General features: G+C 43.0%; 1 protein-coding gene across 2 annotated transcripts in view; it reads right to left on the bottom strand.

Annotated features, from left to right (window-relative positions):
* The window catches only part of CAP2 (CAP, adenylate cyclase-associated protein, 2 (yeast)), a 73815-nt gene that overhangs the window by 5114 nt on the left and 56058 nt on the right, over nt 1-12643 (bottom strand). For both annotated transcript variants that reach the window (XM_015406272.1, XM_015406273.1), the window contains 5 exons: nt 10539-10746; nt 6881-7056; nt 4098-4221; nt 3547-3629; nt 1611-1751 (listed from right to left, as the gene is read on the bottom strand). In XM_015406272.1, the coding sequence (XP_015261758.1) occupies nt 1611-1751; nt 3547-3629; nt 4098-4221; nt 6881-7056; nt 10539-10746 (732 nt within the window). The remainder of the gene's footprint in view (nt 1-1610; nt 1752-3546; nt 3630-4097; nt 4222-6880; nt 7057-10538; nt 10747-12643) is intronic.

The raw sequence follows: 12643 nt of genomic DNA, 5'->3' as shown, positions 1-12643 counted from the left end.
GGAAATGGCAGTGCCACTGAACACTGGAGATGTGGGCTTGAGTCCCACCCAGGAGGAGATGCAAATATGGCTAGAAGGGAAAGCTACATTTGGGGGTGTCTTTCTGGAGACAACAGTTTTAGATGGGGGGTAAAGTAAGATGCAGGAGGCCTAGCTCCCAGGTTTCCTACTCCAGAAAGCAGCACAGGCAAAAAAAGAGGCTCGTGATGAATTCCTTATATTTTTTATTTATTTTTATTTAATTTTATTTGTATCCCGCAAGCCGGCTCAGGGCGGGTTCCATCATAAAATTCCATCATAAAATTCACAAGACAACAAATCCACAGTTAAAATATATCTAAAAACCTATCTAAAAACAGTAATCAATGAAAGGCCGGTGCCTCAAAAGATTTCAACAAGAAGTAGTTTGTTTTCCAGGTGGCCATTCAGATCTGAGGTCACTGGAGGGGAGGCCAATAGCAGGTGGGCGCCCACTGGTGGAAGAGCTCTGTCTCGCAGGCCCTGCGGAACTGTAATAGGTCCCGCAGGGCCCTGATTTCTGATGGGAGCTCATTCCACCAGGTAGGGGCCAGGGCTGAAAAAGCCCTGGCGCTCGTCGAGGCAAGTCGGATGTCCCTGGGGCCAGGAACCACCAAGAGGTGTTGATTAATAGATTGTAAGTTCCTCTGGGGCTCATACTTCCAGGTTTTTGGGGACATTGCTTGTTACTTAATTCTCCTCTGTTTTCTTCCTTATTGTGCCCTTTCCTATTACCTAGATTTCTTTAGATATTTGTTTTTAAGCAAGTAAGCAGGGCATGTCTCCAGTTGTATCTGGTATACAACGCTTTGACTTGAAAGTGCTTTAGAAATAATATTAGTATTCTGCTGTCCTCATAACATCGCTATTTGAACCACGTGAGGTAAGCTTCTTTTAACATTAATAGGAGCGAACCTAAACAGCATGATGAAAAGTAGAGACATCACCCTGCCAACAAAAGTCCGCATGGTCAAAGCAATGGTATTCCCAGTAGTCATGTATGGCTGCGAGAGTTGGACTATAAGGAAGGCCGAGCACCGAAGAATAGATTCTTTTGAAATATGGTGCTGGAGAAGACTCTTGAGAGTCCCTTGGACTGCAAGAAGATCAAATCAGTCTATCCTAAAAGAAATCAACCCTGACTGTTCCCTGGAAGGCCAGATAATGAAACTGAAGCTCAAATACTTTGGCCACCCAATGAGAAGGGAGCACTCACTGGAGAAGACCCTGATGCTGGGAAAGACTGAAGGTCAAAGAAGACGGGGACGGCAAAGGGTGAGATGGTTAGACAGTGTCATAGACGCAACGAACATGAAATTGAGCAAACTTCAGAGGACGGCGGAAGACCGGAAGGCCTGGCGTGATTTGGTCCATGGGGTCGCGAAGAGTCGGACTTGACTGTGCGACTGAACAACAACAACTTCTAGCTATAACAATATGAATAGTTTTCCATGAAAATGACTGAAGAAAATCCTCTTAACCCAGGGCAGGGATTGTTTGTCCAACAAAGGAGAGTACATGCAAAAGTGACGCAGTGCATGATTCCCATATGTATACCTGGTATCAGAGAACATAAAAATCATTACACTTACATAATCACCATCTTGGGGGATAAGGATGTTCATTTCAGAAGATTTAGCACTCACAATCTCGCAGTCTAGCGATTCTTCACTGAGGTATATATGGCAGCCTTCAGTCTTATTAATGGAAATGGTTGGGACCTTCCCTAGTACCTGAAGGACAACAGGAAGAGTTTATAACTAATAAAAATGTGCAAAACAAAGAAGCTGTTAACACCAATGAACAAATCTCTCTCCCCTTGCCCAGGTTGGCTAATGTGCCAATTTCTATGGCAGTTTCAGTTTATTGTATTGACCATGGATCATAACCAGTGCTTTTTTTGTAGAAAAAGCCCAGCAGAAACTCATTAGCATAATAGGCCACACCCACAGCAGAAACTCATTAGCATATTAGGCCACACCCCTGACAGCACAGCTCATTGGCATATTAGGCCACACCCCCATGTTAGCAGAAGTGTGCTCATCCAGCCACACCCACCTTTTGCTTCTTATTCTGTTTACCTTCTTTGTTGTCCAAACCCAGGGCTTTTTTGTAGCAGAAACTCCTTTGCATGTTAGGCCACATACCCCTAATGTAGCCAATCCTAATGAGTTTCTGCTGTTGGGTGTGGACTATTATGCTAATGCGTTCCTGCTGGGTGTGGCCAACTTGGAAGCCAGCCGGAACTCCGTTCCTGTGCGATCCTGCCCAAAAATAGCCCTGATCATAACAATATATACCATAATTTCTATGGGTCATGCGCAAGACGGGTCATTCCCCTTATATGCCACTGCCAGTCTGCCAGAAACAACTTTTTGACAAATGGCACTGTAATTTTGATAAAACGGTGTCATTGCTTTCTATAAAGCCCTGGTGTCAAGTAGGTGTGACCAGCACATGGAAAGATAAAAACAGTCCATGTTACTTTTCTAAGGATCCAATGCTCACGTGAAACCTAATTTAGAGCAACCCTCGTCATCTGTCCACATATAGGTATTGGCAATCCTGCCAGTCAGTCTCTGAAACTGGAGCATTACAAAATGACTTCCCAGAAAACAAGAACAGCTGACTCTTTTCAACAATTCCACCGATGTAAGGAAGGAACAGAGGGGGTTGAGTCACTGCTTGTCAGGAGCAATGCTCATTCCTTCTTCTACCCTACCTCCTTTCTCTGTGAAAGAGCAGAGGTTGTCCAAGGTCATAATGCATGTGTATATAGAAAATGCCCTGACCTGGATAGCCCAAGCTAGCCCTGTCTCATTAGATCTTGGAAGCTAAGCAGGGCTGGCCCTGGTTAGTATTTGGATGGGAGACCACCAAGGTGGGAAGGTAACAGCATTCCGTGCACCTCAGCGTCTAGTCATGCCAGCCACATGACCACGAAGACGTCTTCGGACAGCACTGGCTCTTCAGCTTGGAAATGGAGATTCAACTGGCTTTCAAGCAAGGGAAACCTTTACCTTTAACACTTCCTAACCAATCCCAAACATTATCTCAGTAATTCTTACAACAATCCTGTAAGGGAGGCCAGCATTATTGTCCCCATATTACAGACTGGGGTGTGCGTGCGTGCAGCTGAGCGATGACAGATGAGGAAGATTTGGTCTGAGGAACTCCAGCTAATTGATAATGAATGCTACTCTCTACATACAGTCTACACTGTGTCTGTGGAACGCTATTCTGGGGATGGTTATCACAAATACCCATGTAAACCGCTCAGAGCCTCCGGGATGGAGCGGTATAGAAATTGAATAAATAAATAAATAAATAAATACAGCCGACTATGGTAAATATCTTAAGATTTAGTGGGCAAGAATGAGTCCAAATCCAGGGACTCACTCATCAGTGCTAGTTTTGAACATCTCACTTATGATTTAGTGAAGTTTTCAGTTGTTATGTCTATCATCTGAAACATTTTTTGTTTGGATTTTTTTTGGGGGGGTATCAGTGTTCTGAATGAATGTTTACCTGTATCTGAATATCCTTGGAATTGATCACTTCAACAATACCCACAACATTGTCGAACACAAGGCCAAACTTTTTGCAGTTGTCTGCGGGTGGGAAAGTTTATTAATCAGTGACATAATTTGTTCAGCTACATTGTTTGCCATATAAGAAAGCATAGATCAAAGAACTGGGCTAACTAGAGTAATTTATATTTACTTATTCTCAGCATTTCAAAAAAACTACAGTGGAGCACAGAATAAAATCTAGAACAAGTAACATGTAATAAAACTAAAAGGATTAAAGGAGCAAAATAAAACACAAACTATCCTTAAATCCAGGTGAAATTCAATCAACATCAATAACAGAAGCATCAAAAGCATAATCCAGAAAAAAATGTTTACATCTTAACCTGGCACCTACACAAAATTAACAAAAGTTAATCCACTTGGTAAAGGTGTTCATATTTTTATCCCCAACAGATTTTGACAGCAGTACTGATTGTACTTTAGAACATATCACCTGTAAACATCTTTGCTGAATTTAGATTTAGGCCTAGGAGGAAAGGTACTTACCGATTGTAATGGAATTGATTTTTCCTTTCATCTGTAATGTAGATTTGTTGCATTTGAAAATGTAAGCAACTTGCTTGAGTTCAGTGTCAGTAATTAAAAGGTCATTCTTGTCCTCCTGGTATTCCTGTATTATTTTAAAATGACAAATAATACAACCCAACCAATACATTAATTACTCACTGGTCTCGATAAATTAGCAATTCTTTCAGTCAAAAAGATCTCACAAAAACTGATGAATATTTAATCTGAAGTTGCACCATCAAAATTTCATTTTGTTTCCACTATATTGCAAGTGATTAGTTCCAAAGTCATGCTTTAATAATGAACAATAGGCTAACGGTCACAGAATCTGTAATTTGTGTAAGTCTGTTCTGGTTTCATGTATTTTCCTTATGAACTTTTGAAGTTCTATTATTTGAAAATAATAGCAAGAAAAACATGTTCAGATATTAATTCTGTTAATGGTCACAGAATCTGTAATTTGTGTAAGTCATGTATTTTCCTTATAAATGTTTGAAGTTCTATTATTTGAAAATATTAACAAGAAAAACATGTTCAGATATTAATTCTCTAAATATTTATGGTGGAGCAGAGTTCAAGAAATCATCTCCGAACAGGTGCAGAGACTGGAGGAACTGTGTTTATACTGTAAATCTAATACACCAAAAAAAGGGAAATACAAACTCAACCCAAAAATTGACTCAAGAACCACAAAGGTTGAGCAGAAACAATGTTAAAAATGAATTAAATAAATCAATCTATTGTATAGTGCACTTAGAATACAAATTAAAAACATAGGCCTTGAATTTAGCCTCCAAACTGAAACCACTGAACTAAGTGGTCCTCCATGAAGATTACATAATGCACACGAATCCACATGTTGATGACATACAAATAAGACGACAATCACAGTAAAATAAAATATTTTGTCATATTGCTGATTGATGTATACATACACATCACAAGGAAATGAACTGCCAAAGTAGATATAATTTGTAATCATACATTTGTATGCATGAGCATGAACAAGATCAACGATCCAAAAAATGTCACCATTTGTCCACACAGATTAAAATGTGAATCAATCAATACATACCTCTTTTGGCTTATTACATCAACAATTGTTCTTGGTGTGTATGTGTATCTTATGTATTAATGATCACTGAAGAAGGCTCATTGGACTGAAACGTGTTCAGTCTTGTTTACTGCGATTGTGGTCTTATTTACATGTCAATCGACTTATGTATATTCCTTTGTATTATAAAATGTACACTGAGGACTACTTAGACTGGTGTTGCAGCCTAGAGGCTAAATTGAAGGCCTGTGTTTTTAATTTGTATTTTAAGTGCACTGTACAATAAATTCTTTAACTTTGTTTAATTCATTTTTAACATTGTTGCTGTTCAGCCTTTGTGGTACCTATCCTGTAAATCTAGTCAGGTTGTGACATCTGAATTTTATGCTGACAGTATGATTTTATTCAAAGTTAACTTGTTTTGTAACTACCAGATGATGTTTGTTGCAATTGCAAACATTCTTCCCCAAAGTTACAATATTATTTTCAGTACGACAGGTCATGTCTGCATAAGCTGTACGAGAATACACGATTTGACGGAAAGACCATATCTGCATATCTCTCTTTCCAACTTATATCCCTGATCACGACACTAATTGTTCTTGTACTTCCAGAAAAACTATAATGCTGTTTCATGTAGCACAGTTGTACAATGTTCCCTCTAAGCTGCGGAGTCTTGTGGGCAAAGATTCTACTTTGTAAGCCACTGGCATTAAAGTTGTGAGTGAGCAATTTGGCTCCTGCATAGATCAGTTTGCTCTGGAGCCCTCCTTCCTGAGCTAAGACAAAAATGTGTGAGCCAGAGGCTAAAAAACTGTGAGCTAGCTCACACTAACTCAGCTTAGAGGGAACAATGGTTGTACCTACTCTCAATACCTGCTCAAAGGAAAGAGCTACAGTATGCCACCTGAATCTCAAAGGCCGTATATTACACCTGATAAACTGGCCAAATTTGACCCTAAATGTTCAAATGTATGTTGGAAGTGTCAAAATAATGTGGGATCCTTTTACCATATGTGGTGGTTATGTGATAAAGCAAAAAAATACTGGGCCTGGATTCATGAAATTCTACAAAAAATGTTAAAATACTCGGTACCCTTTGTCCCAGAAATATTTCTGTTGAATATTTTACCTGAAAATTGTGAAAGAAATGACTCTTATCTTATACTGTATTTGACTACAACTGCTAGAATGCTTTATGCCAAATATTGGAGAAGAACAGAAACACCTCTGAGAGAAGAAATTTTAAGCAAAACTTTGGAAGCGGCGGAAATGGACAAATTAACTTTAATTTTGAAAGGACAACTAGAAACTACATTTGAAAATACATGGTCAAGATTTTATAAGTGGTTTGAAGATTATATTAAGTAAAATATAGACATTTAAAACACGTTAAGGACATACAAAGTTAAGATTTGATATATCTGCAACTGATATTCTTAATGATATAAGGTGAAATATACAAATGTATGATAATTTAGGCATGGGTTTGTCAAAGAAGAAATCGAAAGACAAATTTCCCCCTTTTATGTTTGTGATAAAAGAAATTATGCAGTTAAAAAAAAGGCCGTATTCACCCCAAGTTACATTTATTTGTAGTGAGATGCTTTCGCGTGCCCTTTTGTGTGCCATATTGCCATGACCACTGGAAAATCTAGGGCAGGCAATGTGTTATTTCTCATGTAATTTACAGGTGAGCTGAACTTACCACTCTCCACTTCTTTCCTTCAAGTTCTAGCACAGGATAGTAGCTCTGTTGGGGAGGTGTCTTGGGAGTAGTTGGAGTTGAAGTATGGTTTCTTGTAGGAGAGCGAACCGATGTTCCTTGGGCACGAAGACTGGGATTCTTATGGGTCTTCTGGTCATCAGAGACATGGCGAAGTCCTAAGAAAACCACAAGCAGCCACACAAATTAAGAGCAAAATCACATAGGAGTCTTACACCATCTTGAAGATGAACAGATTTTTTTAAATGGCCATTTCATGCAGAACTGGAGAGAAGACAGTACACGTTCTATCACCTTGCCCAATAACAGTACATCGGAGACTGGCCTATAGTAATTAAGGTTGAAAGCATAAGGAGAGAGGGTTTTTTCTTCCAGAAGTGATGAAATGCCCTCCTTGACTGCTTTCAGGAACCAGGAAAGGCAAAAGGTTGAGTATGCGAACCATTGGCTTCACATCTGCAAGGATCTTGTCCATTTCCTCAGGTTGCATAAACTAAAAAGTACCCAACAAAAACCAGACTAGAATCATCACACCTACTGTATCTAGTGTGGCATCTTAAGTCAGAGTGGATAAAGGTGATTTTACCTGCAACATTTTTACCAAATCAGTAATAGCAGGCTGTCAGGGTTTCTCTCACTAACTCCACTTCTTAAAGACCAGACTGAAGCAAATAATTTTCCTGACGGCTAAAGCAAAGCACACCAGTGACAGGCCTGGACAAAAACAATGTTCCAGTGAACAGACCCAGTGGTGGTGGTGGTGAAGTAAGAGAGTTCTTTAGGCAGCCACAGGGTAAAGGTAAAGGTAAAGGTTCCCTTGCTCGAAAGCCAGTCGAGTCCGACTCTAAGGTTATGGTGCTCATCTCCATTTCAAAGCCGAAGAGCCAGCGCTGTCCGAAGACGTTTCCGTGGTCATGTGGCCGGCATGACTAAACGCCGAGGCTCACGGAACGCTGTTGCCTTCCCAACGAAGTGGTACCTATTTATCTACTTGCAATTTCTTGCTTTCGAACTGCTAGGTTGGCAGGAGCTGGAACTAGAGACGGGAGCTCACTCCGTCATGCGGCACACTCGGGTCTCAAACTGCTGAACTACCGACCTTCCACAGCCTGCAGTTCAGCGTCTTAACCACTTGAGCCAATAGGTTGTAAATTCTAACGGATCTGTTCCAGGTAGTCAGCCATGTTGGTCTGAAGTGGCACCTTTAAGACCAACAAAGGTTTATTCCAGGTAGGAGCTAACGTGTGCATGCACACATTTTCAAATACATTGGAAAGGAAGCTAGAGTTCAAATTTATAGACAGAGGCTGAACAGCAAATTAACATGATGAAGATGTTTTAAGGCCCCGGTCACATGGGCCAGATAATGCGGGGGGCAATATAAAGCGCGGTAGCCCGATCACACGTCCCCCCGAGTTTCCACGCTTAGGCTGTTAGCTGGCAATCACACAGCAATGCTGGAGCGTGGCAAAGAAGCAGCACGGCAAGAGTTTCGCCTTTGTGCGCATGCGCAGTTCCGCAGAGCAGCACTGCTTTCAGTTACATGTTTGTGTGCACGCGCTTACGAAAAACATCCGGTTTGCGGCGGGATACTAGCGCTCCCGCGATCAGATGCCCGCCTCTGCCCCAGGTTTTCCGGATACTAGTGCACTTTCCGCTGTACATTTTTACTGCACATCTTCGGCGGGACGTCACGGGTGTGCTACGCTTCCCAGATGTTGCAGTGTGATCGCGCCCAGAAAATCCGCCCAACATTCATACCTTTTGTGCGGCAAATCCTCCGTGTGAACAGGGCCTAAGATAAGCAAAGACAAAACTAAATAACAAGCTAAGGCTATGAGGTCAACAGTTGCTTTAATTTGAGATATTTATTGCTTTGCTGTCCTTCTCCCCCCTTAATTAAATCAAAACAGCAGTTGACCTTGCTATTTAGTCTTGTCTTTGTCTATCTTAAAACACCTTCAACATGCTACATGTTAACTTGTTGTCCAGCCTCTGTCTATACGTTTGTACTGTTACCTTCCATTCCAATGTATTTGATCAAGTGTGCCTGCACACGGAAGCTCATACCTTGAATAAACCTTTGCTGGGTCATAAAAGTGCCCCACTGGATTCTAAATGTGTTACAATCGATCAGGTTCAGTCCAGATGCTGGAGAACTACTACTTGACATTATCACTGTTGGCCTTAGCTGAAGTTGTGCAAAGTGTCCAGAGAAGTGAAGACATCTGAACTGAGGAAAAAAATAACAAAGCCGATGGTCATAAGCCTAAATAAATAAAGCTGCACATCTGCACACAGGGCTGCACACAGGGCTATTTTTGGGCAGGAACGCACAGGAACGGAGTTCCAGCTGGCTCCCAAGCTGGCCACGCCCAGCAGGAACTCATTAGCATAATAGGCCACACCCAACAGCAGGAACTCATTAGGATTGGCTACATTAGGGGTGTGTGGCCTAACATGCAAAGGAGTTCCTGCTGCAAAAAAAGGCCCTGGGTTTTGACAACAAACAAGGTAAACAGAATAACAAGCAAAAGGTGGGTGTGGCTGGATGACCACACTTCTGGTAACATGGGGGTGTGGCCTAATGTGCTAATGAGCTGTGCTGTCATGGGTGTGGCCTAATATGCTAATGAGTTCCTGCTGTTGAGTGTGGCCTATTATGCTAATGAGTTCCTGCTGGGCTTTTTCTACAAAAAGAGCCCTGCACTTAAATAAATAACCCGATCTTAACAAAAGCCTTCTGATATGACTGAGAACTTCATATTAGCTTATCTGAAACCTGGGCCAGTAACATGAATGAATTTAGACATCTTCTGCTTCACAAGTTGAAAACTTTGTCATAGACTAGCTTGTGAGTTAATGAGAACAAGGTGTGTTTTTTTTAGGGAAGACACCAGAAGCCAGCATCGTGTAGTAGGAGACAGCATGGTGTAGAGCGGCAGACTCTAATCTGGAGAACCAGGTTTGATTCCCCCATTCCTTCTCCACATGAAGCCTGCTGGGTGACCTTGGGCCAGTCACAGTTCTCTCAGAACTCTCTCAGCCCCACCTGCCTCACAAGCAGTGTTCCCTCTAAGCTGCGTTAGTGTGAGCTAGCTCACAGTTTTTTAGCTTCCGGCTCACACATTTTTGTCTTAGCTCAGGAAGGATGGCTCCAGAGCAAACTAATTCATGCAGTAGCCAAATCGCTCACTCACAACTTTAATGCCAGGAGCTCACAAAGTAGAATTTTTACTCACAAGACTCCACAGCTTAGAGGGAGCATCGCTCACAAGGTGCCTGTTAAGAAGAACATAAGAAGAGCCCTGCTGGATCAGGCCAGTGGTCCATCTAGTCCAGCATCCTGTCCCACACAGTAGCCAACCAGTTCCTCTGGATGGCCAACAACAGGGCATAGAGACTGAGGCCTTCCCCTGATGTTGCCTCCTGGCTCTGGGATTCAGAGGCTTAGTGCCTGTGAATGTGGAGGTTCCCCTCAGTTACTATGGCTAGATAAGAACATAAGACTGTTATGGGGGGGAGGAGAGGAATGTGATTTGTAAGCTGCTTTAAGGTAGAGAAAAGAATGGTATAAAGACCTACTCTTCTTCTACTACTTGATTGAAGAACAGCAAATATATACATATTTTCTACACACCTTTGGTAATTGCTTCTCCTTGGTTCAGCTGGGCAAATAAGGCTGAGCGAGTCGTGGTGGCATCATCTTTTGCATTTTCAGTGTCAAAGACAGGAGGAGGTCCTGGTGGTGGTGGTGGAGGAGGAGGGGGAGGAGGTGGTGGCAGTGGAGGAGGACTCTGGCCGCTTGTTAGCGTAGATAGCAGAGATGCAGCTGAGGCGATTGGGCCCTGTGAGAGAGTTGGAGAAGGTAGCGGGTACATAAACAAACGATGTCACAAATGTATGTGTGCCGTATAAATTTAAAAGAGAGCTTCTATCAGGTGCTGTATAGGACACCACAGAGACGACCTCAGAGATTTCCCCATTGCAAGAGATGCAACAGTAAAACAGATCTGCACACATGGTGGAAATGCCAAATGAAAAATAGTTGTCTGGAAGCTGTCTTATATATTACAGGGCTCTTTTTGTAGAAAAAGCCCAGCAGGAACTCATTAGCATAATAGGCCACACCCAACAGCAGGAACCTATTAGCATATTGGGCCACACCCATGACAGCACAGCTCATTAGCACATTAGGTTGCACCCCCATGTTACCAGAAGTGTGCTCATCCAGCCACACCCACCTTTTGCTTGTTATTCTGTTTACCTTGTTTGTTGTCAAAACCCAGGGCCTTTTTTGTAGCAGGAACTCCTTTGCATGTTAGGCCACACACCCCTAATGTAGCCAATCCTAATGAGTTTCTGCTGTTGGGTGTGGCCTATTATGCTAATGGGTTCCTGCTGGGCGTGGCCAACTTGGGAGCCAGCCGGAACTCCGTTCCTGTGCGTTCCTGCCCAAAAATAGCCCTGTAAATATATTTATATTTAATGCAATTGCAAAACAAGAATGGATTCCATTACTTCACTGAAATGGGAGAGTTCAAAGAAAACGTGGAACACACTGATGATGCAGGAATCTAGGGTTGCCAACCCCCCTGATGGGGCAGAGATTCCCCTGCTTTCCAGCCCCCCAATCGGCCACCGGCCAGCTGGCTGGCAGAGGAGCCCCGTCACACCTCATCCCTCAGCGGGGAAAGGCACGGCCAAAGCGCAGCTTTTTTGAGCCACACCAAAAGAGACGCGCAGCGGCAGGATCAGCCAGATCCCCTGAGCCGCCGCACAGTTGCTCCCCGGCATGATCAGATGCCGGGGGGGAAGCCACGGAACGGAGAGCAAGGCAGCCGGCTGTGCATGTGCATGCATGCGCAGTTTGGCCGGGAGCCTTGAATGCTGTGGGAGACGGGCGCGCGGGCGATCCCACGGCCACCCTTGCTGCAGAGTTTCAGGTAGGTAGTACTCTTTTCTAGGGTTTTTTCTGATGCGCGGTTTCACCCGGAAAGGACGGATCGGGGACGGGTGTGCTCCGCTTCCCAGATGTTGCAGTGTGATCGCGCCCGTTTGATGCGCCCCCGACCCGTCCCTCTTGTGGGGCAAAACCTCCCGTGGGACCGAGGCCAAAGAGAACTTCTATGGTGAACCTCAATGGTGAATTTTACTCAGAGGGTAGAAATTCAAACTTGGTGGTTGAGAGATCTCACTGTGTTACGGTAGCTCAATAAAACAGAAAAAGAGATTCCCATCTGCACTCACCAAGCCATAGCTGCAAGCTAATATATTCAAAGTAGGACATCAGTACGGCATGCAGGAAGCCCCAGGTTCAATCCCTGGCATCTCCAGTTAAGATAATCAGGTGATGTGAAAGACCTTTACCTGAGACCTTGGAGAGTCACTGCCAATCTGTGTAGATATATTGTCCTTGATGGAGGACCAATGGTCTGATTTAATATGTCACCTTCATGTGTTCAATCCCGCTGTGACCTTTACAACTCATAACAATTCAGAACAGATATTAGGTGCAAGAAACAGGAATTTCTAGTTATTTAAAATGCTAGAGATGCTCACTAGGTATGAGTGAGAAGTTTCCTGCATGTGTCTAAGCAGCTCGTGGGTATTTTACCAAAAGAGAAGTGAACAGGCTACAGGTTAGGGCCCTTTTAAAATGTCTGGGCATGAAAGAACAACTTCTTTGCCTTCTCCCTCCTGCAACAACCCCCCAATGCTCCTGGGGGATGGGGGACCCTGGGG

Source organism: Gekko japonicus, unplaced genomic scaffold (assembly GCF_001447785.1).
Source record: "Gekko japonicus isolate JY-2015 unplaced genomic scaffold, Gekko_japonicus_V1.1 scaffold1420, whole genome shotgun sequence".
Lineage (NCBI taxonomy): Eukaryota > Metazoa > Chordata > Lepidosauria > Squamata > Gekkonidae > Gekko > Gekko japonicus.
This window is presented reverse-complemented; position numbering and strand designations above follow the sequence as displayed.